The sequence below is a fragment of the Alosa pseudoharengus genome, unplaced genomic scaffold (assembly GCF_046254945.1).
Source record: "Alosa pseudoharengus isolate Yale_2024_CS ecotype anadromous, Long Island Sound unplaced genomic scaffold, YU_APseudo_1.1 YU_APseudo_1.1_scf_4, whole genome shotgun sequence".
Taxonomy (NCBI): Eukaryota; Metazoa; Chordata; class Actinopteri; order Clupeiformes; family Clupeidae; genus Alosa; species Alosa pseudoharengus.
Window position 1 is genome coordinate 30,324,030 of NW_027468774.1, and position 26,687 is coordinate 30,350,716.

Genomic DNA, 26,687 nt, shown 5'->3' on the forward strand with positions numbered 1-26,687 from the left:
AATAGACAACTCAACAAAACTCAACACACGGTCCGCAAGTGCGTTTTTATTAGCTTCAGGGCTGAGAAGCTCCGTTCACAGCCAGCAGTACTCACTGGGACAGCTGTGGCAACTTTGCAAAGCCTGAAGAGGTCAGGGAACACCTCTTTATAGGGTTCCAAAAATACAGTTAAGTTTGTAACACTTCCCAATTGTACTGCCCTACTGTCCATCTTTCTCTTTACAACCCTTCTGGCCTGATGCAGCTCATGGGTCAAGTCCTCTTGATCACTGCCATACAAATCACCTAATCCTAAGACTTGACGCTTGTCTAGGAATGTACAGCTTTGAGGGTTCAGTGCCTGCATCCCATTCATGAGTACACCGTTTTTTTGACTTTGAAAACCTTCTGTCCATCTCACTCATGATAGAATCTAGGATTGGGTACAGTAACCTTTGCCTGAATTAATTTTTGTCCTCATCACCCCTGCGTAAGCCTAATAGTACAAGTTATATGAGACCTACCCAGTTTTGAGCTCACTCTCTGTTCTCTATTTTTTGTGACATTTTCAACTCCTACATTGCACAGCTTGGTTGTATCCAATTTCTTGCCACAAATCATCTGCAAATGTCTCATTCCTGTACTCCTGAAATGTAGCATGAAGTGATTCAATCAAATCAACTGCTATGGCTAAGTCAAGTGAGGAGGCCTGTAGCAGGTCAGATAGCCACTTTGTGGTTCCAAGGAGTTTTTGGAAAGTTGTCAGTAAGGCTATGAATGTAAGGTCAATCTGTGCTAATAAACCTTGAGCATGAACAGATCTGTCCCCATTGTCTTCTGAACTGATCTGCTCAAGAACATGCAGGACGGCTGGTGATCTATCTAATAAGTTCCTGCAAGCCACCGCCCTACACGCCCATCGTGTATCACTCAGTTTTTGCAACTCTCTGCATTGGCCACCATACATACTGTGGGCCCTATCATGACATTCTAAAGTGCATCGTCACTCGTCAAAAGTCTATTCAAATTTAGTAGGATGTCCAGTTCACATTGGGAGGGGTTTCGTTCTCAAAAGTGGAGCGCATGGCGTAACAAGGTGTTCCTAGGTCTTTTAATCAGTCATATGGGTGTGTTTGGGGCGTAACATCATTTTAAACCAATGAGAATGACATCTGTCATTCCCTTTAACGGCGCAACGCGCGATATGTCAAATAAATGCATCTGTATTTTGCCATTCAACAGCGCATTTGAAGGAGGCTGCTTGCGAGACCGTATGGAATAGTCATTCTTAAACCATGCTTTACTAAAACCTAGCATAGCCTTCACGCATTTGCACTCGTCTATTATTTGAACTCATTGGCAAAGTGAAACTAACTTCACCAAGGAGTCAGTCAACGACAAGACAGTTATATGCAGTAACTTTCACTATTGACTGACAATGGGTTACCATCGAAAACATAGGCTGGAAAAAGCAACACTTACCCTAATGTTGCTCAAATGACTGAATAAAACAACATTTATCCTGCAGAGGAGTTGCTTATATCTCGTGACAGTGCGTCTTCAGCTGTGCTCCATACGTGTCTCTCGCCTCTCCCCTAATCACTTTTAACCGTCATTACCAATTTGCAAATGATGGTGAATAACTACTCATCATGAGATGTACAGTATTTCGTAATATCTTTATTCTAATTATGTTTCCCATTGTAATCGTGCAATTTAATGCTTTGCATGGACGTGCGCTGGTGTGCGTTCATGAATGATAGAAGGATGGTGCGTGCACCTGCCAATATGACTGTTGACATGCGCTCTTAAAATAGCATATGAACAACTCGCCATTGACTTCTGACCAGGTTTAGGTGGTGTATGATAGCGATTTTTAGACAATGCGCGAGTCCCCTCCCTAGGTTGTTAATTGCCACACCCCTGGGCGCAATGCTTAAAAAATAAACGTGCAAAATACCGAATTCAACTTTCCGCGGGTGAATAACGAGTATTACGCCATGCGCTGGTGACCCAAAATACAGCCCTGTATCTTTTTGAACCTCCAGCCATTTTTGATGTATATAGGACCTGGTCATATACACATAGAGTCTTTGGAGAATGCTGAAGAAACAATCTACCTCTGCCACTGACTTCACTGTGTCCACTAAGACTAGATTCAGGCAGTGGGCATTACAATGAACAAAATGCTTGTTTAGCCTCTGCCTGAATTCTGGCTGTCACACCAGAGCGTTTCCCATTCATCACAGCTGCCCCATCATAGCCTTGCCCAATCAGGTTATCCTTGTAATTGAGCCCATATTTTTCAAGGCATTGTATGATTTTATCACAAAGTCCCTTAGCATCCAAATCCTGAGCATGCTGAAAGTCAAGGAAATGTATAGCCCCACTGTAGTAATATCTCACTACCAACGACAGCTGCTCCTTTTTCTGGAGGTCTTTGCTTTCATCTGCAATTACTGAGAAAACCTCACTTTACCACCTCTCCTTTACCTCCTTTACAATGTCATCCCTCACCATGTTTGTAAGACACTCCAGAATTTCATGTGTGGGTGTGTGTGTGGGTCCATGTACTGTCATGTTGAAACTAAATTAGAGAATCAACAGAAAGAGCATGTTTAATTTAAATGTCAGCTAGATAAGGCGTCAAGAATTGTTGTAATTAATCTCCATGAGTATGATTTGAAGATGGTCCTCTGCCTGAACATGGGCAATCTCCATGTTAATCCTGCATTGAAATAAAAGTTAACTAAGGCTTGTTTAATAGACTAGGGTGGTTTAATGGAATTTGTTGAACTTTGCTGAGCAAAAATGATCATGGGGAATGGTGAAATAACTTGCGGACTAACAAGAAGTGCTTTCAAACTCCCACATCCCCTTTTTATCAGGTCTAAGGTTTGGTGTAAAACCACATGATTTCACTTTACTAAGTCTTTCGTTCTCAATACCAATTTCAAGTTTTTGCCTGAAATTGCACAGCACCTGCTTCAGAGGCCACTGTTCCCAGTAGTTTGGCCTATAATCAAATGCTTGACCTCTTTAGGAAGCTGAGGCTCTGTAGTTTCTTGGGAAACAATCAGAATAACTGTGTGATGTACAGACACAGATTTACAGAGGCTAGAATATTGTTTTCTTTCTTTCTGACGGATTGCAAGCATCTCTTTACTGACCACATTTCAGCCCTCTAGGTCACTTGATATGACTTAGAAACACAACTGAGCCCTAGAATCAGGTCTTGTGAAGCTGTGTGTAAAAGTAGATCAATATTGAATGACAATATGAGTATTTTAGGCCATTATTTGCAAAGGTATCGCGCGATTGCCAAGAATCCAATCTTTCAAATGGTGTATAAATCTGATGTATAAAAATATTTAGAATGTTGGGGGGAGATGGGGGAGGGGGTAGCCGTCCCACCGGCGGGACACAGATCCGAGTGGCTAAACTACACATGACAATTTTAAAGCTCAAATAAATTAATGTTCTGGACCTCTTACATAAGATAAGTGATAAGTGGAAAGTAGTTCTGTATGTACTGGAGTGGTTCCTATCAGCCATGTAAGGTCAAGGTAATTTATTTACAGTATATAGCACATTGTAAACAACAGATGTTGATCCAAAGTGCTTAATATAATAATATTGAGGAATATTTCACTTTCTAATGAAATTCCATAGCGATAAGTGACCCAACTACTCACGGAATGAGGAAAGACATGAATCAGAAGCACAAAACCTGTTGCCATTGACAGCGCTCATTATGTAAGGGATAATGTATAGAACGCCGGTCGTTATATGGAAAATATGGACAGTTAGCTTGTTTACAGTTGATTCCATTGTTGCGAAGCCTGCCTCGGCTCAACCGTCGTCCTACTATCGTTGTTATAGTTACCATTCATAAGCATGGATATGGAACGGCGATTAAACTTTTTTTACCAGATCTACTTCATAGGTGTCCCGTTATTCAGAATTAAAAGCCACCCCGCCAGCCAATCAGAAAAGAGTATTTCTTCTCTCCGGGTGATAATGGGAAAATAAGTCCCGACAGGGCGAACCGGACCCCGACGGTCCTTGGTTTATTTTGATAGATTTAAAATGAGGGTATTAGGTATTTTATTCCAAAATACATTCTGATATATGCCCATCCCTGAGAACAGCATTGTGTCCACAATATTGTCATAAATGCACATTTCCTGGTAAGATTATTATAAAAGACCATTGGTTCCCTTTATACTAGGAAGTAGTATAAATGTCAATGACTCCACTGAATAATCAAGACGCTCCCTGACTGCTTCCCTGACTGAGCATGTCTTGCTGACTCTCTCTGCTGTCTTGATTAAATAAATGAAGACTTCAGTGTGTTCTTTTAAGAATTATTTATTGTGCCTGCAAACAAAAGGTAAAATTATTTATAACTAAACTACTATAACTATTTTTTAATGTCTGTACATGATATAGCCTTCCTGACATACGTTTTCACTAGGATGTGATACACTTATACTTATATATATGTATAACTATAGTCACAAACATTTATGTTGTCTGCACTGACATCTTATCCATGACTTTTAGAAAAATAAAATGTAAAAACAATAATAGTGCAAAGATTACCACAGTAACTCATGTTGTAAAACAATTAAACTAAACATCACATATGCAAACTTTTACAGCACTTGCGTCCACCTGTATATTGTAAGAAAAATTGTGCTAAAACCCAAACTAAGGAAACTCATTTGCAAAGGTATGTTGGATTTTGCATAGACTACATATACTGTATGGGACATGGCTTTTTGTATCTTGTATGTCACAAGGCTTTTTTTGCCATTTTACAGCATTAGGCCGGGCCCATCCGATGCAATAAACTCAGTGGCAGTGAAACCAGAACTCTGTCATAAAGGATTGTTATTTCTGTGCAACCCAACCTGTTTCCTGAGGTATGTGGGATTTTGCATTTGTATGTAATACTATTACCATGTGCTATGGTATTATGAAATGGTATTTTATTTGCACTGAACACTGCATATTTAATGTAACCAACACATAACACAGACATACTCTCTCTCTCTCTCTCTCTCTCTCTCTCTCTCTCTCTCTCTCTCTCTCTCTCTTATACGCACACACACACAAATGGTCAATTAATCAAAATATCAAATGTGGTCAAAATATTACAATCAGTTTACATGATCAAAACTCCTTGTATACGTCATTATATGTTGTGCAAGACTTAATTCTATGTAATATCTACAATAATTTGACAATGAGTTACCCTTATGGGTGATGAATAGGCATCAAAATAGCTGAAATCCTGTGTGTATATCATTGTCAGAGTAACTCTGACTATGGGTTCCGGAGATAGCAAAGAGGAGGAACTGAGACAAGCTGAACATGAGCGCAACAATGCAAACCAACAGAGACATGCTGCTGAACAACAGAGATATGCTGCTGAACAAGAAAAGGGAAGACTTGAACAAGAGAAGTTTCAGTTAGAGCAAGAGAAAATGAGGATGAAGATGGAAAATGATATGAGAGAGGCTCGAGACAGGGAGAGGGAACAAGAGCGACGGAAAACTGAAGCTGCCCAAAGGAACAGGGAGCAGAGCGAGAAACATAGAATTCATAAAGAACTAAAAGATGCCAAGGAAAGATCTAAAGACGATGTATAAATCGGGCAGTAAATAAAAGAAGAGGGGGGGGGGGGAACTTGAGTTCTCCCCACATGGGAATGAGAGCAAAACAGCCTTCAACTGTCATGTCCCATAATAAAAAAGCTTGAATTACTGAAATCTGCAACATTTTACGATACAATTGATTATGTACAATTGTAATTGAAAATGAATTACATTGAAGATATAAAACATAAAAATGAATGGACAATTAACATTTGTCACATCTTAATTGTGAAGCACACAATTAAATGGTAAAATGTTGAGGGCAATATGCTTTCACTTGATTATTCCATATCTCATGGATCTAGACATGCTATATTAGTTGCCATTGTTGTAGATTCTGCACCGTGCACTGTCCATACATACAATTATTATACTGCAAATACAATAATTTTGTAAATTGTTCTAATGCAATCACGATAATAATAAATAAGGCTTTTTGAAAATATTAAACTTGTTCAGTCTGTTGCTTGCAGCACTACTATGTTGTCAATTGACTGTTGATGTGTCAATAATGACGTTCAAACAAACCAGAGAGCTGGCTCGCTACCTCCTCCCCCTTCCTCCCATACAGTTCAAACTCTCCTGAACGCGTATCTTGTCGGTGATTGGCTGGAACAATTTGTTATGTTTTTATGGTTCAGGCTGGACCAAGTTGTTTTTGTTGCCGTTTTTGGAGCCTGGGCTGTCCACAGAGACCACATTTTTTACAGTGTATTCAGGGCACAGGCAGCTAGCGGATAGTGAGATGATGTTTGCTGTGTGTGACAAAAATGTTTTAGCTTAGAAACCGCGTAACATCGCTTAGAATACCTTTAATAAAAATGGACTATAAATAGACTACTAAAAATGTCATCATAAAAAATATTATAACATTATAGTTTAACATGAAATGTTGTGTAGAACCCCAGCTCAATAGTATTGCTATAGCATACTAGGTTATTACGTTTATGGTCACATACAGCCCCATAAAGAACATTTTGTAGTAAAAATAATAATAATACATGTATCTTTATAACACTCTGCAGGATGAGAAAGACTAATTAAACAACAGATTAAGTTAGGTTATAATCAGTTAAGGTGTAACATGGAAATGGCAATGTTAAAATGTGTACAAATGGTAAACTAAATGGTATAAATAACAAATAAAAGCCACTCAGTCCTGCTGCACATTCTCTCGGTTTTGGGAAACAGTCAGAACTTAGATGTTGGTTAGTTGAACGATGCATCGTACTATGTTAGCAGAGTTGGATCAGATTACTTTGAAATGTAATCCATTACTGACTACAGATTAAATGGCAATTTTTGTAATCAGTAACGTAATCAATTGGATTACCCAAAACATGTAACGTAATCTGATTACTTTAGGATTGCTTTTTACATAACTTGCACATAACATACACATTCTTATTTCCCACTGTCTTTAATTTAAAGTTGTGACAATATTGCCAAGTACTGAACCCATTTTTTTTGACTGGAATGGGTCTATTGGTCAACATCGACGGCTCCTCCATCTTCGGTTTTGATGTGAATCTTTTTCTTGTCAAGAAACTACACAGGCAATTGGATGATAATGACATGGACAAATGAATGGGCTGCGGGTCATATTGCATTGTTTGCATAATAAAATGAAATCAAGTAATCTCCAACGATGTAACTATAATCTGATTACACATTTTTTTCGTAATCTGGGTTGATTAGCTATTTGATTTTTGTAATCTGATTACGTAATCCAGATTACATGTAATCCATTACTACTCCACCCTGCATGTTAGTAAACAGCTCGGTAACACTCCATAATAAGGTGCCATAATAAATGGAAAACTAGTAATTACCTAACCCTTTGTTAATATTTGTTAATTGTTACTAAAATATCTATTTGGCACAAGTTAATAGTTTTTTCATCATTAATTAAATATTAGTTGTTTGCATAAAATCTGTATGTTACTGTTTTAACAAATCTATTAACTAATATTGCATTAATATTTGTTAATAGTTAACTAAATGTCTTTTTGGCACTAATTAACAGTTATTTCTTACATCATTTAAATGTTAAATGTTTATTTACAAACTATATGTTAATAGAAAAGCTCATCTAAAGTGAGGACATGTTATGCCTTGCAACATATTTACAAATGAGTTATAAAGTTTACATTAGCATTTATTCATTTAGCAGACACTTTCACCCAAAGTGCCTTACACATGTCAGTGAAAGGGCAAGGCTATATTGGTGGATGCCGGGGCTTGAACCCCCAATTTTATGGGTTACTGCATGCTAACCCAGCCCCTTATCCACTACACTACTGCCCAGTGGTATCACAACAGTCAATTCAAAAATATAATATAGATATGCGTGTTTACTATGAATAAACCATTTTTAACTGCGTGTAAACATGATTTACAGATGAGATTTAATGTAGGAATAATGCTTTACAAATGAAGAATACAGCATTTAATTATAGTTTACAGATGTTTAATAAATGCTTAACAGTGTGTAATAGAAGAAAACAGAAACTCTTGCATGGTTGTTGTAGGTTTTTCTATCTGGGCCAAGGTACTGAAAAGTTGGGGGTTCGATTCTCGGCTTTCACTATTGTGTCAATGGCCTTCAATTTAATTGACATGTTTACGTCGCTTGTCTGCTAAATGAATGAATGTGAATGTAATCTTTACAACTCATTTGAAAATGTGTTGCAAGGCATAGAAAGTCCTCACTTTAGATAAGCTCACAAAATATCATTAACTAACCACTTGTAACTCCTGAGTTAAAGGAGAATTCCGGTGTGATTTTGACCTAAAGTGTTTTGAAACATGATACCGAGTGTGAACGTATGTCTCATAGCCCATCTCAGCTTGTCCCCTGCACTCCGAAATCTGGCGCTAGTTAGCCGATGCTACCAACAAGGCGGTCAATGGTGGTGCCTCGGCATCGGCATAGCCAGTTGCTGCTACTGGAAGAAACTGTAATCCATGCATTTCCACAGAATTATTTTTGGAATCTGATCCCTTATCATACCTGTTCATTCTTACTCGTCGCTCGACTTATCGTACACTAAATTCAAGATGGCTGCAAACGCTAAACTTCGAGAAGATACTGTCTGTATAAATCGTCTTGTAAGTAAACTACCAGTGCTTTTTCAAAGTTCTCAATGTCTCGTTTTAAATGTCAGGGCCCTTGGAAGTCTACCAATGAAGTGTGGAGATACATTGAGCCTCGTAAATGGTGTAAAACAGTGATTTATTTGCATGGCTATGCCGATGCCGAGGCACCACCATTGACCGCCTTGTTGGTAGCATCGGCTAACTAGCGCCAGATTTCGGAGTGCAGGGGACAAGCCGAGATGGGCTATGAGACATACGTTCACACTCGGTATCATGTTTCAAAACACTTTAGGTCAAAATCACACCGGAATTCTCCTTTAATCATGAATTATGTATCCTCTTTTGTAACCTCTATTGTAAGGGTCCTATGGGGAGTGGTTCATATTGGGATAGGCAGAAGCACAGTTTATTAAAAATTAGTTAAGTAAGGGATAATGTATTGTCCGCCGGTAATTATCAGAAAATAAGTCCCGACAGGGAGAACAGAACCCCGACGCGCAGCGGATTATTATCCCGCTTATTACACGGCTACTTGTCAAAACGAGAAAAGAAACCTTACACAATGGGTCTTTAAAAATGATTTTGCTACCGCGTTTTGTGTCTTCCGCTGACAAAATAATCAACCCGTTGCCATTGACAGCGGTGATTATATACTTTGCCGGTGATTTATATAGATTTAACAACTTTGGGAAGGCCCATTCATGTGAATAGAACTTTCTGCAGCACTCTGAAGAGCCGTGTAATAAATAATAATATGTCATTAACTTTTCTATTAACATATAGTTTGTAAATAAAAACATTTAACATTTAAATGATGTAAGAAATAACTGTTAATTAGTGCCAAAAAGTCATTTAGTTAACTATTAACAAATATTAATACAATATTAGTTAATAGATTTGTTAAAACATTAACATACAGATTTTATGCAAACAACTAATATTTAATTAATGATGAAAAAACTATTAACTTGTGCCAAATAGATATTTTAGTAACAATTAACAAATATTAACAAAGGGTTAGGTAATTACTAGTTTGCTATTTATTATGGCACCTTATTATGGAGTGTTACCAAAAGCTCATATCTGTAGTTGTATGGGAAACGTACACCAGTTAAATATAGTTACAACGTGCCCACTAGATTTACAAAGGCTAGTGTCTTGTTAAAGGGACACCAGGCAACGTTTTCGTGTTAATTAATCATCTTCGTAAGTTGGTATATAGGTAAATGACTCATTACAGGGCGAATGAAGACTCTCTCGCCCGCCCCTACTGCCTGTAAGAAGAATATCCCACTTGCAAGTTCCGTGTATCCTACCCGCCGACCGAAGCAGGATCAGTTTACATCCTGCATACAGCACAGAGGCAGGCTAACACTAACTCTAGCGATTGTTGCAAACGTGTTTATAATGGCAGAGCCAGTGAAGAAGCAGCGAAAACCCTTGACGGAAGATGCAAAGAAAAGGAAAAAAGCTTCAGACCGAGCGAGGGGGAGTTTCGTAGAGAAAAAGCATCAAGCTTGCCTGGTGTCCCTTTAATCCTTATGGCCATGAGGGAATCGCTTGTAAACATAAACTCAACCATAAACCAAAAAGAAAAAAGGCAGTACTGTCACACACACGCACACATACACACACACGCACACACGCACACATGCACATCCACACATTCACTTACACAAAGAATAAGTTGCAAGTATAGGGGATGGGGAAGGAGGTGGAGAGAAACTGACTAGCGTGATTTATTTTTGGAGATAATGTGCAGGACTGAGCGGCGGTCATATTTCCTCACTTTTTGTCACATTAAATGTTAATCTGAATGTTCACCCTACTTTATTTAGTCCATTTTTTCTCCCAATAACTCCAAAATTATTGAAATCATTGAATGATATGATATGAAATCATTACCCTCTCGCTTTGAATCAATGGAATGTTTGCATTGGACAGTGTGGACAAAGATCCTTGATTACTCTGCTTCAACCCTCTCTGGTGTGGATGTCCAATATCGCCATTCATCATGACTCATGGAATACCCCCCATGCAGTCATAAATAAATAAAAAGTTTCAACAGACTGTTAACTGTTGTATACTTTTGATGTAATTTCCAATGTTGTGTGTGCTGTGAAAGGTATTCTGTCGGTTTTTCGCAGGGTGTGCCATCCTTGACCACAGGACTTCACAGCCCTTGCAACTCATGGGATTAACAGGTGCGTTTTAGGGATGCACGATATATCGGCGGCCGATATATTATTGGCCGATAAGTGAAAAAATGAAAATATTATTGTCGGTCCGATAACAGAATTCTGGCCGATAATTTGCGCCGATATTTTTTAAAGTCCTAATTTAGGCCTACGTAAGGTCCGTCTGGCTACACTGAGCTACTTGAGCTTGGTTGGCTATACTTTTTCCTCAATATAATGTCAGCGGTGTGAATGTATTTCACCACTCTAACAAAATCTGTGGATATGCGTTCATTTGGGAATCTGTGCATCTCAAAATCGTCTCATGAATGATCCGCCATTTAACCTTACCAGAGCGGAGCTCAGCCCTATCTAGAGCCGTCTTGTGCTGGCTGTTTGCACTTTGCACTTTGTTTGCACTTTACCGCGCTGGTCGGGGAAACAAATAAGCAAACTCGTTAGTGGGACGAGTACATAAGTAGGCCTAGTTCTAAGTTGTGTTTTAGTATTATATTTGCATTACGTTAGCTTGGGTTTTGTATTACTACCTAGAAATATGCTAACCATTCCTGCTTCAGTTCCAGACAGGTCATCATAATAAGTTATTAAAACCTTCGGGGCTAACCCCTTTCATTTCTGCTGCAGCAGGTTGTGCACAACAGAGTAGACGGACATAAGATACAGTCTAAGGAGTTGCAGCTTTATTCAGTTACCAGCAGTTAAAACTAAACCGAAGTTTCCCTCACAAACTCTGATTTGGTCACTATACTGTAGCTTATTCCCAGCTGAGCCGTTTATGAGCGTTTAGTCCTAAATTAAAACGATTCATACTCTCTAGCCACTTCACATACTGTAGGGCTAGGCTACTGTTATGTTGTTGACTGCCGCACTATTGAGGACTATTATGAGTTCTGTCCATCATTTGGTGGTAGGTAAAATTACTGCAATAAAATTATGCTTATTAAATGCTTTCCCTAAATCACTTTTCACAATTTTTTTTCAAGAGTAATATTATCGGTTATCGTATCGGTATCGGCCACAACAAACCAACTATCGGTTATCGTTATCGGCCCTAAAATTCCATATCGGTGCATCTCTAGTGCGTTTGTCTAGCCATTCACATGACCACATACCATGAAAGTGAATTTGAAGTAGGTATACAACCAACGATTATTTTCGGTCAATTTTTCAGTCGATTCTGTTGATTATTTTCTTGATGAAATGACAGAAGATGGGGGAAAAGTGAAGGCAATTTGGGGGAGAGCCCATGGGAAAGCTATAGAGGAATATATATTGCAATAGTGAAATATGTCAGTAGCAGTGTCCCCTATGGGTGGAATTTGTTAAACTTGTGTATGCAGTGGCTGCAGTAGTTGTCATAATTACAGGCTTATAAAGTAAGCAGCACATCCTATTTTAGACCTGTTGTTTGTCATCAAACATATCTAAACAATAATTACTAGCTTATTAAGACATATCTTGGACAAATTAATGGTTTAGGCCAATTGTTACTATTCACAGGCACATGAGTAGAGACTTTTGTGATTTGTGATTTTCTTTTATTTTTTATGTATTTTTTACTCTTATTTTGTTCTATGTATTTTATCATGATATTTCAACTCATATGTCTGAGACGATATTGTGGCTGTATGCCTATCTGTCTTTTATGTCTGGTGAGCCAAAGAAAAATTTCCACCTTGGTGGACATTAAAGATTTATTCTATTCTATTATATTCTATTGTGTTTTGAACATTTTGTTATCTGTTTCAAGTTGGCATCAAGAGCAGAGATGTCTGTGTGTGACACCATCGAGCTTGCGGGGTTGGGCCGCCCATTCCAGCTGGGAATGCTCTATGACTGCAGGAGAGATGTCCTCATTCCAGGTAAAAAAATAATGTTTAATAAATAGTACAGATGAAATTGATTATTTGTTTAATCTATATTATTTATGAAGCATAATTTCAATGGAGTTTTAATTGTGCTATGCATAGTTTCGAGCTGTCCTGAAACACTGTAACATTTGCAGTGGCTCTCTTCTATTAAATTTGTAGTGACAAAACACGATACAATGTGGTGTTTAAAAAAACACCCACACAGGCGTTACCTGGTTTGTACGCTAACCTGGATGTCTGTAATGTGAGACTGTTACAAAGCAGAGTTTTTCATATACTGTAGCATGCTAAAGAAACAATTCATTTGATGCAACTATTTAGACATTTCACTTCAAGCATTTCACTTCACACAAACACTTCAAGACCTCATAGCCACACAACTCTACAGCCTTGTCGCCCCACTACTTCAACTCTGGATTGAATTTAGAAGATTATCATAGAAAACCTGTTAAAATTATTTCGACGAAAAGCCAGTTTCGAGGACCATAAGCCAAAAATGAACATTGATGTTATATAATATTAAAATGTAAACTTAAGCAATAAGCCCCGAGAGGCCTTAGGTTACACTGATTCTACAACAGCTAAGGGTTGTTGTTAGGCACGACACGCTAGCGCGTCGTGCCTAAAACCCCCCTTAGCTGTTGTAGAATCAGTGTAACCTACGGACTCGAGTGGCTTATTGCTTTTCTAAAACTGTTACTATAAATACCTGGCAAAGTTTCATAAAGTAAAGGCACAGCAACTAGAAATATAACGAGTTATTCCTAGATAATCATTCTTCCGCTAAGAAATATATTTCCTCTATCTGAATGGTTGCCAAGCAACGTCGAGACGCAGCTACTTTAACTGTTGTATCAAGCTATGGTAGTGCAGTAATATAGAACGAAATGCGGTCAAGGTGTATGTTTGTGCTGGATTTTACAACGGCATCGAACGCGATTCAGCCAATCACAATCAAGGACCGGAACTTTCAGTTTTAGAAATGTAAATAAAAACAACATGAACTTGTTCTAATTCCAAAACTCCATCTTCACTAATGAATAATCATTAATCATTTAATGGAACTTGAAACTTCACAACATTGTCCTAGAGACCCCTCACTACTCAGACCCCAAACCTGAGGTATTGCAGCTATAACTGCACTATAATAATGAATTTTACTTAATTTTGAATTTTTAGCTCATATATCAAGTACAGCCTCAAAATGTTTGCATCATTGTAATCTTTGCATTCATCTGCATCTTTGTCAACAAATTGTCAACATTTCTCCCAATTTCCAAATAATTGAAAGCGAAAGTAAAGTGAACTAGTCTGAGGCCATTCATCTCATTCTCTCAGTGTACTTCATCTACAGACAATTCTTACAGACTGCACAGTAGCTTACTTGGTAAGTCAAGTGAGAGTTCTAAGCCTGTATGAGACGTAATTTAAATTTCTCAAAAGGTTCTTTGCTGGATCTCGGAAATCATGCCTAGCAAGCACTGTACTGTTATTGAGTGTTTTCAGTGGTTGTCTATTCATCTGTCTATCTATATATTTACATCCATCGAATCCTCCACCCATCCATCTATCCATCTCTCCACATCCATCCAGCCATCCATCTATCATCATTCTACATCATTCATCTATCTATATTCATCCATGTATCCATCTATCATCCATCCATTTACCCACGTCTTCCCATCTATCTATATCCAATCCAATCTATCTATTTGTCTGTTTACATCTATCCATCCTTCTATCATTCTGCCTTCATCCACTCATTCACCCATCCATCTTTCCATATTCTTGTAGTCATCCATTCATCTATCTGTAAATCTACATTCACCATCTAACTATATCCATTCATCTGTCTACATCCATCCATCCATGTATCCTTCCATCTACCCACATATTTCCATTGATAGCATATTTTTACTACCATATTTACCTGGAGACTCAGTCAGGACGATGGAGAATCAGGATACAGGCTTTTATTCTTTTCAATGAGGGGCCAGAGCCCCTCAAGGGAGAGGTACATGTTTGTGTTACCCCAGCACGGGTTACACCAGTATTCTCTAACCAAACAAGTAAAATAACTAAACTTATGTAGGTTACAAACAAAGGGTGGCGTGATCGTTTGTTCTAACTCAGAGAGCCCTTCCTCCAAGACGGTCATTAATTAGGAGCACCCCAAATTGCACATGGCCAAATGGTGTCAGCCATGTGAGGTGTGCTCCCCCCATCCTCTAGTGTATACAATAGAAAGTCACACCTGAGGATAAGCCAAAAAGTCCCTAGACAGACTCTAGTATATATACTCTTGATCCCGTGAGGGAAATTTGGTCTCTGCATTTATCCCAATCCGTGAATTAGTGAAACACACTCAGCACACAGTGAACACACAGTGAGGTGAAGCACACACTAATCCCAACGCAGTGAGCTGCCTGCAACAACAGCGGCTCTCGGGGAGCAGTGAGGGGTTAGGTGCCTTGCTCAAGGGCACTTCAGCCGTGCCTACTGGTCGGGGTTCGAACCGGCAACCCTCTGGTCACAAGTCCGAAGTGCTAACCAGTAGGCCACGGCTGCCTCTGTTGAGTCTATTGAATTATAAGCATTCAAGGATACACTGCATACAGACCAAAGACACACAATCACAAATGAACATAAGAAATCCACAATATGTACATTTACAGAAAGGATTCTGATGCACAACACTTTCACCATCCAGGGGTCGAAATGAACTTTTTGGCCTATAGCCAAAGTGGCTGGTAGATGAAAAAATTACTGGCCAGACATAATTTTTACCGGCCAAAACTAAACTAAATGCTTTTCGTAACTATTTTGAAAGTAGCCTATCATTAGTCTATTATACAGCTTTTCAGAATGCTGCAGAAGTTCACAAGTTCCGCTGCAAGTTCCATTGAAATGAACGGGTCTTCCCAATGTTCGGAGGTCCAATCATTTTGTAGCCTATAATCAGACAGTGTTGAGGAGGAGTGAACAAATGACGTTGCTCTATCTTGGTCAGTAATCAAGGATATCTTCTATAATAACCACTGCAGAAATATGACAGTGGCAACAGGTTTTGAGCTATAAATCACGTATTTCATATAATTCCGTGAGTAGTTTGTTCGCTATCATTGAAAGTGAAAGTAAGCAAGTAATACAACATCTGAAACTTTCAAGTTCTAATTGTGTAGTGATCTAGTTGTTTTCTCAGCAGAGGCATGAAAGGGTGTAAGAGGAGAAAAAAGCACAAAGCGCTTTGTGCAAAGCGAGTTGTGTTGGCCGCTCATCTTTGCATGTGTTCGAACAATGGACAGGCTGGTGAAGCAATTGGTAAAGTTATTTCGAGAAACCACAATTTATATGACTCCATATAATTTATCTCGAATCAATTACCAAGTAACTAGTTTGTCATGCTATGGCAGAGCATGGCATGGCACATGAGACTTAGAGATATGCAATTGGTGGGTAAATTATTATAATTTATAATTATATTTTTTTTATAATTTTTACCAATATCACTTCAATTGAATGTAAGTCAAACTCAGGTAGGTAAACAACAAAAGAACAAAACAACAAGTACAGTAAGCTTAACCAAACTACAAGCTTAACTGTAAACAAGTTAGAAAATCAAATACACCAGATAAAACAATGTATCAAATAAGACAAATAACAAACCCCAGAGAGAGAGGGAGAGCTTGGTGAGAGAGAGAGAGACAGAGAGAGAGTGTGAGAGAGAGAGAGAGAGACAGAGAGAGAGTGTGAGAGAGAGAGAGGGAGAGCTTGGTGAGAGAGAGAGAGAGAGAGACAGAGAGAGAGTGTGAGAGAGAGAGAGAGAATAAGAGGGAGAGAGGCGCCTAGACCCACGCCAGAGAGCAAAGAGCCAGAGGTGAGAAGAATCTCCTCTTATCATTCATTCGGGCAACCCCCGAATCAACAGGACCTCTGTTATCTGAGAGCTGTGGGTGTGGTGTAGGTGAATCTCATAGTAGTGTATATATAGTGTAGTTCTTAGTCTACAACTATGTACAGATACATTAGATTGTAATAAAATCATGATCAGACTGTTGCCCAAGTATTTATTCAAGACCAAACATGGATGTATTATATTCACAACATACATTTTACAGATATCAGCCATCAGACCAGTAGGGTTTTCACTCTGGGATAATTAGTTGGGCCTGTCACCCTGCGTAGTAGTAGGAAAGTCTTTTTTTTTTTTAATGGGGGTACCCATGTGGCAGCTATTTTGCAGTTTTGACCCAAATCTTGGCCTTGCAAAGTTAACCAAATAACTGTAAGACTCGTGAAAATAAATCCTGACCATGTCAACACTGGACGAATAGAACACTGATGCAAAGCAGTTAATATGGCAAGCCAATTTAATGTGACAGACTGAAGTACTCGGTAACGCTTTAGAATAACATGTGCTTATTAGGTATTAACAGTGCATAATAAGCAGTTAACAATTCATTACTAACAGTTAGTTAACTGTTGTTATCCTTTAATAACATTAACTAACTGTTAACATGGAGCTTGTAAGTGATAATAAGCAGCCTTTTAAGTTACTTACAAGCATATTTGTTAACAGTTGTAAGTGTTAACAAGCAGCTTGTTAATGCTTGTTAATGGTGTATAAGACAAAAAGGTGGATAACTAATACGCTTATAAGACCTTTCTTACCTATTTGTAGTAAATTTTGCAGCCCCCCAATCTAAAGGGAGGATCATGTAGCCTAAAGTTCCACAAGCCCAACCTTCTATCTCTCTATCTAGCTTGGTTTAGCTGTGAGAAATACACCTTCAAAATTGTTGCAGTGAGCAGGAATCGAACCCCAGTCTCCCGCGTCAAAGAGTGCATTGCTACTTGTTGAGCTACACTACTGCTCCTAATTGGCTGATGGTAAATATTCTGAAGTGCTATATCATACTAGCTATGCTTTTTACAAATATGTTTCTGATGGAAAAGTGGTGTTTAATTTCCATAATCTTTGTTCAGTGAACGCATAAAACAGTTTGTCAGTTTGTCAGCAGTCTAAAGATATGCCAGCTTTGTATATAGTTTGGTTACCTAGCAACCGAGGCTTAAAGACGATAAGTGGGTGCGTTCAAAGCTCTGGTTTAAAGTTGCAAACATAGGCGAACGTTCGTGATCGATTTAAAACATGTTTCAGTTTGCCTTGAACAGAGGCGAACATTCATGGTCTGAATTTCTGCATTAATTAAACACCACTTTTCCATCAGAAACATATTTGTAAAAAGCATAACTAGTGTGATATAGCACTTCAGAATATAGAATCAAAATAAACAATTTCATCAACTGTACAAGAAAAGTAGTGTAGCTCAATAAGTAGCGATGCACTCTCTGATGCAGGAGACTGGGGTTCGATTCCTGCTCACTGCAACAATTTTAAAGGTGCATTTTTCACAGCTAAACCAAGCTAGATAGAGAGATATAGTATAGAGAGATAGAAGGTTGGGCTTGTGGAACTATAGGCTACATGGTCCTCGCTTTAGATTGGGGGGCTGCAAAATTTACTACAAATAGGTAAGAAAGGTCTTATAAGCGTATTAGTTATCCACCTTTTTGTCTTATACACCATTAACAAGCATTAACAAGCTGCTTGTTAACACTTACAACTGTTAACAAATATGCTTGTAAGTAACCTTAAAGGCTGCTTATTAACACTTACAAGCTGCATGTTAACAGTTAGTTAATGTTATTAAAGGATAACAACAGTTAACTAACTGTTAGTAATGAATTGTTAACTGCTTATTATGCACTGTTAATACCTAATAAGCACATGTTATTCTAAAGCGTTACCAAGTACTCTATTCTCGTAGTTGATAAGAAGCTGTTCTCCACACACCAAAGTGGTGCAGTACCTGCCATAATTCAGCCGCCAATACAAAAATATACTCTCCTTTGGCACTTGGCGGGTGCTAATTTTGAGCCCTGTTTCCATCTATCTACATCAAACCATTTATGTACCTGTCTATCTACATCCATCAAACTTTCTTTCTGCGTCCATCCACTCATCCACCCATCCATCTACCCACATCCATCCATTTATCTATATCCAACCATTTAATTGTCAATATATCTACCTCCATCCATCTATCCAATCTACATCCATATCATCTACCCATCCATCAATTTATCTATCTAGATCGATCTATCTATCTTATCTATCAATTTACAATGCTCAATTTTCAACAATGTTCCAAGATTTGGACCCCAATACTTACCATTTGCGGCTGTATATAAATCTTATTTTTGTCACTTCTTCATTTAAACAGGTATTACACTCTGGGATGCTGACATGCTGCAGAAGAATATCAATATACGCCCACAGCCAAACACTGAGTTCAAGATCATTGCCTCAGACTCTACAGAGGCTAAGGCAGAAGCTCTACATGTGTCTGCATCACTAGAGGCCAGCTTTATGGGTGGGTTAGTGAGTGTAAAAGGCTCTGCAGAGTTTCTGAATGACAAGAAAAAGTCAAAAAATCAGTCCAGAGTTACTCTTCAGTATCGCACTACCACACGTTTTGAGCAGCTTACCATGGAACACCTAGGGACTGGAAATTTCCAACATTGCAATGTCTTCCAGGAAGGATCTGCCACACATGTGGTGACTGCAGTATTGTATGGTGCTCAAGCCTTCTTTGTCTTTGATCGTGAAGTCACTTCAAATGAAAATCATCAGGAAATACAAGGAAGTCTGCAGGCAACAATCAAAGTGATTCCAATGGTATCTATTGAGGGACAGGCATCCCTGAAGATGACTGAAACAGAACAACAAGAAGCAGACAAATTCAACTGTACATTCCACGGAGACTTTGCTTTGGATAATAATCCAGTTAGTTTTCAAGATGCAATCAAAGTTTACTCAAATCTTCCACGACTGCTTGGGGAAAATGGGAAACATGCTGTGCCCATGACAGTGTGGTTGTATCCCCTCAAAAATCTGGACTCCACTGCAGCCCAACTTGTTAGGGAGATAAGTATAGGTCTGGTGCGACAGTCTCAGCGCATCCTTGATGAGATAGACGAGGCTGACATTCAGTGCCAAGACTTGATGAAAGATGAGATAGCCATCCTCTTCTCTGAGATTACAACCAAGCTTCGGAAATTCAAAGGCCTGATTTCTGAGTACAAACTGGTGTTTCAAAAGAAGCTTTGCAAATTACTTCCCACTATTCGAGGAGGAGGAACAGAGGAACAAGAGTTGGTTACTACTCTGAACAGCAAAGAGAGATCCCCTTTCCAGAGTGCATTAATTACAGAATATCTGAGTGACAGAGAACGTGAGATGAATGTTATCAGGTCCTACCTTGAGATTATGAAAGAAATCAGGGTGACTAAGTCCAGTAGTGAACTGGATAAGGTTGTCCTACATTCAAGAAACGAATTTGTTGTGGCTTTTGTGTTCTCTTCCCTCAGTGGTGATGGCAAATATCTCCAAGATTTGGAAAGCTACCTGAAGGACGAGGCTAAGTCCACTGGCTCTGACACATCTTATGAAGCCAAAAGTGCCAGCAGACAGGAGCATTGGTTTCATTCTGGAGAGGTGACTACTCTTACCAGGCAAAGCATCCGCTTGTTTCTTGATTTCATGCAGGCCAACAGAGACAGGGAAAACATTGAGTTTTGCATAGCATCAGTTCCAAACAAGTCCATCACAGCCTCATCAATTCATGTGTATGAGAAAGGGACACTTATTGATGCTCAGTTTTTGCTGCCTTGCAAGCCTCCTAGCCCAAATGTTTTGAAACTGGAACATGATCGTGTCCATTTACAAATCAACCCTCCTACCATCGGAGAAAGTTTTGTTGTCTCCTATCGCATTCTGTACCAGAACTCTGAGGGCTCTGACTGGAAAGAAATAGGCACTGATGGAAAAGCAACAGATGTTACTATTAGTCGCTTACACCCACATACAGAGTACATATTTAGCTGTAAGGCAGTGTGTCGACCTGGAGTGAGTCTCGCTAGCGATGCAACAGAGTTTGTCCGAACACGTCCATGCAGTCCTCCAGGCCCGCCAAATGAGAAAAGTTCAGGGGCCGAAAGCATTACTATTACATGGGATATCCCCACTGCAGTTGGAGATGATGTATCAGTCATCAACTATGATGTTGAGTACCGACAGCATATGGAAGATGATACCAAGAGCAAACCATGGGAGTGTGAGAAAGCCTCTAGTAGGGAGTGTACATTGGACGGACTGAAGATGAACACCACCTACAGTATCCGTGTTTTGGCCAATACAGGGAAATCAGGAAAGAGTCTGCCAAGTCCTGAAACAACTATTACAACATCAGGACCTGATGCTAAGTCTGAGAAAAAGAAATCAGCACAAGGCAAGAGTGAGCGTTTTTTAGAACAGTCGTACTGTCTGGAAAAGGGCAACCCATCTGTATATCAGGTTGACTTAGAGAGGAAATATGGGGAGAATGTTGATTTTTTTCAATATATGTTTGGTAGGAAGGTGGAAGATGTGAAAAACAAGGTAATTTTACTTCTGGGATCCACTGGTGCAGGAAAAACAACTCTTGTCAATGTGATGATAAATTACATACTAGGAGTCAAATGGGAGGACCAGTACCGCTACAAACTAATCCACGAGGTGACAAACCGAACACAAGCTGAAAGCCAGACATCTGTGGTCACATCCTATGAGCTCTATAACCAACCAGGCTTTCAGATCCCATATTCACTCACAATTATCGACACACCTGGATTTGGGGACACCAGAGGAATGGCTCAAGACAAATTGATCACAGAACAAGTGAAAAGATTCCTTTGCAGCCCTTTAGGGGTTGAACATATAGATGCTGTGTGCTTTGTTGTTCAGGCATCTCTTGCCCGTCTCAGTGCAAATCAGAAATACATCTTTGACTCCATCCTGTCAATTTTTGGAAAGGACGTTGGAGAAAACATCATGGTTCTTGTAACATTTGCTGACAGTGACAAAATCCCAGTTTTAGAAGCAATTAAGGCAGCAGAGTTGCCATGTCAGAAGAACAAGAAAGGGCAACCCACCCACTTTAAGTTTAACAACTCTACCGTATATGTACAGAAAAGGGACATAGACAGACACACTGAGGAAGTTGATTCGGATGAAGATGATGATGAGGATTGTGATGAGGAGGAGAAAATGAAGAGTATTGTCTGGTCAACCACTTTCAAACAGATGAAGATGTTCTTCAAGGCCCTCGGTAGCACAGAGGGCAAAGATCTCACTTTGACAAAGAAAGTTCTAGAGGAACGCGAACGTCTTGAGAATGCCACTGCAAGACTAACTCCTCAAATTACAGCTGGGCTTGCCAAGCTCAGTGAAATCAAAAGCATCAAACAGTGCCTGGAGAATGAGGATGAGATGATGAAACAAAACAAGAGCTTTGAGAAAGAAGTAGAGGTACTGAGAGCTATTCGGAGCAATGTGAACTTCTTTGCAACCAACTGTAATAGTTGTTTATTCACATGCCATTCAGGTTGTTTCCTTCCTGAGGGGGATAATGTCCACACATGTGCTGTGATGGATGAGAATGGGATGTGTGTCATCTGTCCAAAAAATTGCCCTCCCTCTGTGCATCTGAGAGAGAAAGCCTTATGGACTTACGAAACAAAGATGGAGAAAAAGACCATAGAAGAATTGAAGAAAAACTTCATGGAAGCACAAGGAAAATTCATGAACACCAAAGAGATGTTAGAGAAATTAGAGGATGATTTTTATGAGATTGAGGACAAACTGATGTATTTGATCAAGCTGTCTTCTAACTGCATGAAGAGACTTAATGAGATTGCACTGAAGCCAAGTTCTATGTCCACTTTTGAGTACATTGAAATACTTATCAGAACAGAGGAAGATGAGAAAAGGCCGGGATTTGAGGATCGGATCCTTGGATTAAGGAAAATGAAACAGGAAGCGGAAATTCTGGATAAAATTGCGAGAGGAGAAGATATATTGCCACAAGAGCGTCGCTTGGTTAAACAAAAACTGTACAGAATGAAGAAGAGTGCACAACATGTTAAGAAAGTCAAAGCAGTTCTGAATGCATTGGCAAAAGGAGAGAAAGAACCCTAATGGCCTCTTGACATTTTCTATGTTATAAATAACCAGAATGGTAACATCAACCTTAGAAAGAACATACAGCATCAACAAAACATGAAAAATATTCTTCAAATTCATTTAAATTTCATAAAATTTTATTTTTTTTAAATTTTATTTTAATATCAATTTTTGGTCAGTGAGACATGACATTCCTAATGAGAAATTCTACTTCTACAGTAAATGTAAGACATTTAGAATCTCGTATTTTGTTTAAATGAATGAGTGCTGGATGACCTCAGATTTCTAAAGTGTACATTACAAAATCAGAATCCTTTATTGATTATACATCAATCAATCATCAGAATTAACAATTGTGTTGAATGGTATCTGAAATTAAAATTGTTGACGATTTTAGAAATAATCACTGAATGGAGCAAATGTCCTGTAGAGCGAGCATTATCACACTCAAACTATTTGTATTAACCTAACATAACAGTGATGTAGCTTTGATGTAATTTTAACAAGGTAATAATTATGTGAACTAATTTGTCATTTTTTAGTTTCCCAGCTTTAAGCAGTGTTGTAGTACTCGAGTCCGAGACTCAGTCATTAGTTAAATTTAGAGACTCGTGACTTGACTTGGACTTGAGCACTGAATGACTCGAACTTGGACTCGGACTCATGCATTCGCACTCGAGGACTCGACTTTTTTTGTAATATATCATAAGGCTATAATTGAAGTATGTCATTAGGCTATAATTTGCTATATGATTTTAATATCTAAATTATTTGTAATACTAATCTTAGTGCAAGGGAATGTTAGGCTACTGCTTCGTGTCATGCATCGCAAGTCACGTCATGTTCACATGCAAAGCAAACTAACGTTAACTTTAACACCAAAATGCCTGGAGACATGGCCGCCGCCATTTCAATGTAGTATTGCCAGGCAATATTAGTTCTCATACATTTAATGACATTACCTAAGATTACACTCAGCCTAGGCTAAACATCACACACTGCTGCTGGATAGCTGATCATCGTGACTTGGTGAACAATGTTTTTCCTGACTGACACGAGAAGCGTTCCATTCATTCATTTTCATTTGGGGCGTGCCCTGCCGTGCTTCTGTCTGTTAATTTGCAGCAGGCTATTATCGGATCGAAAAACAATAAACTAAAAGTTTTCCCGATCAAGATAGCATACTTCTTAATTTTGGTGTCATAAAATATACAGTAGAAGCATAACATTAAATTACCTAGTAGAGTGTCCATCTAGAGTGTCAATGTGTCTGCGCAAGTGAAACTGACATACTGAACCTCTAGTGCAGTGGTCCCCAAACTTTTTCTTCCGAGGGCCAGCTCACTATGACTGGCTCTAAGAGAGGGCCAGAGACTCGGAGTATATCAGTAACCATAAATAGCTTAGTGCTGTGAACAACAGCAGTCTACCTTACCAATCATGCCATATCAGTGTAAAATGTATAGCTCAAATGAAATAATACTAATAAAAAGACTTTAGCAGTCCCAAAAGTATTAGCAGGGAGTCCCAAAAGTATATTTTGAACTCTGAACTCTGTGTCTTTGCATACACAGCTCAAGTTGTGAACAAGCAATATTCTCAAACTATGAGTTTTAGAGAATTGTTTCATTCCGTTTTCTATGGCAAACGCGAAACAGCGCCAAAACAACCAGCAGTGGACAAAAAGAGTATTACATGTGTACTGTTAAGACTCGCCATAGAGAATGAATGGGGGAAATTACGGAGGTTATAGTTTGATGATATCGTACTCCCGTGCGGGCCGGATGCTATATACCACGGACATGTTTTGGGCGGCCACCCAAAAAGAGGTGGCGGGCCGGAGTTTGGGGACTAGTGGGTAGGCCAGAAACAACTATATTTAAAGTAGCCTATGGCGATGGCAGCATTTATTTCACTCATCTCGCTGAAATGAACGTAAAATGTGGCCTGTTGCGCAAAGAAATTAATTAGGCTGATGATCTGCATGTCCGTTAACCGAAAGCTAGTTTTCATCTCCATTGTTGACGTGAAATATGTCTCCATAGTGTCAGTGAGTGAAGTGATAACATTATGCTGTTGCAGGTAGCCAGTGTTCACGTCATGGGAGTCAGAAAGAAGCTACCAAGACGGGCCCTGCTCTGTTTCTGTCCCTCCCAAACTGCGCTAAAATTGTGTAGGCTATTTAACAGCCAGAATTTAAAAAAAATGTCTTGGGGATGCCCTTTTATGATCCACACTACCTCTTACAAAATAGGCCTACTCCAACGTCCATCTAGCTCTTGTGAAGTATGAACTTCTACAACACTGCCTACAGTCTACAGAGTACAATTGTCAGCAGTCAGTAACAGCATAATGTGACTTAATGGCCTGTGTGATTGGGATGTGGATTGTTCATTTATTATGAGTAGGCCTATAGGCTATGGTATGGCTATGGTATGGGATTCTCTCTGATATAATAAATACAACACATTGGGTTTGGCAAGAAATTTGGCAATACTACTTTCACACAAGTGATGGCACCCCTGCTTGGAGACAGAAGATTGTCCGTTTTGCTTTTAAGGATTTCATTTGCAATGGGAAAAAATGGAATGACATGTAGGCTATGCTTACTTTAGTGCTGGACTTGGACTCAACTCGGACTCGACGTGGATCAATAGTGACTCGACTCGGACTTGACTCGGACTTGAACACTGGGGACTCGAACCTGGACTCGGACTCAAGACATAGTGACTTGACTACAACACTGGCTTTAAGTATACTGTAGGCAGTACCTACAATACCCTAGCCTACATGCTAACTGGCAAACATACACAATAACAATAGCTTGATGGCACTTTGTGGCACAAATTTGATGAAAGCATCAAAAAAGCATCAGATAATGGTTGAAAGCAGCATATATGTGTCGTCACAAGAATGAGCCAACGTGCTTTAAGTTAAACAACTTGAACTTTTTGAAATAAAAAGTGGTCAACGACTGAAGAGTGGTCAACGACTGATGAGGGCAGCTTGCAATAATCAATAATAATAGTATGTGAACCAGATGAGGGTAACTTGGACTATGTGAACACAACCCTCCATGCGATTGAACAAGTTCATAAGACATAATTGGCAAATAATGTTCAGAAGGGCATACCAATCCAGAGAATGCCACTGCAAGACTGACCACAGATCTCTGGGTATGACTCTCCACGTTTAACACATGACTGGAAATGAGAAAAACGAAAACACAACTGGATGTGCCGTTACTTGAGCAGAATCAAATTAGTGGCCTCTTCACAAACTACTATACATTTTTTCACCTTTTTCCATGTTGAATGTTGCCTTGCTGAGGCCGAAAGATTATCCTAACAGATATCCAACAGACCAAAATACCTTATGGACACGAGACCAAGGAACAGATGAAGACCATTAAAGAGCTCAAGTACATCAAACTCCTCAAGAATGCACTGAGATTGCAGTGTTTGTCTATCATTGAGTATACTGGCATACAGTCACTCTGCTGGTAAAAAAAAATCTGGTTTTGATAACCTAGAAGTCAAACTGATGGATGAATTATCTTAAGGGGAAATATATCTTGTAATATTTGAAACAATACTAAATCTAGAATAATCAAACACTTGACAAACCTTTCCAAGGATAAACCTAATTGTGTATGCTTTTCAAAATGTGTTAGATAATGAAGACGATAATGATCATGGAGAGATGATGTTATGGGAAGTGATTTAGTAAAATATTTTTGAACGATTCATGGTTGTATTTGTGATGTTTTCTATTTTCATGAAATATGTATATGTGTGTATATATATATAT

The 26,687-nt window shown here is 39.0% G+C and overlaps 1 protein-coding gene across 4 annotated transcripts in view; it reads left to right on the forward strand.

Annotated features, from left to right (window-relative positions):
• The window catches only part of LOC143102313 (uncharacterized), a 35,655-nt gene extending 9,032 nt beyond the window's left edge, over positions 1–26,623 (forward strand). The window contains exons 1-6 of one of the 4 annotated variants that reach the window (XM_076265814.1): positions 4,251–4,373; positions 4,645–4,715; positions 4,807–4,908; positions 10,890–10,946; positions 12,691–12,802; positions 19,099–26,623. In XM_076265814.1, coding sequence (XP_076121929.1) covers positions 12,709–12,802; positions 19,099–22,892 — 3,888 coding nt within the window. In that variant the 5' untranslated portion in view covers positions 4,251–4,373; positions 4,645–4,715; positions 4,807–4,908; positions 10,890–10,946; positions 12,691–12,708 and the 3' untranslated portion in view covers positions 22,893–26,623. Of the gene's footprint in view, positions 1–4,250; positions 4,374–4,644; positions 4,716–4,806; positions 4,909–5,300; positions 6,093–10,889; positions 10,947–12,690; positions 12,803–19,098 lie in introns of those variants that run through there. The other 3 variants (XM_076265816.1, XM_076265815.1, XR_012982573.1) reach the window with 3 other exon arrangements.
• Positions 26,624–26,687: the final 64 nt, after the last annotated feature.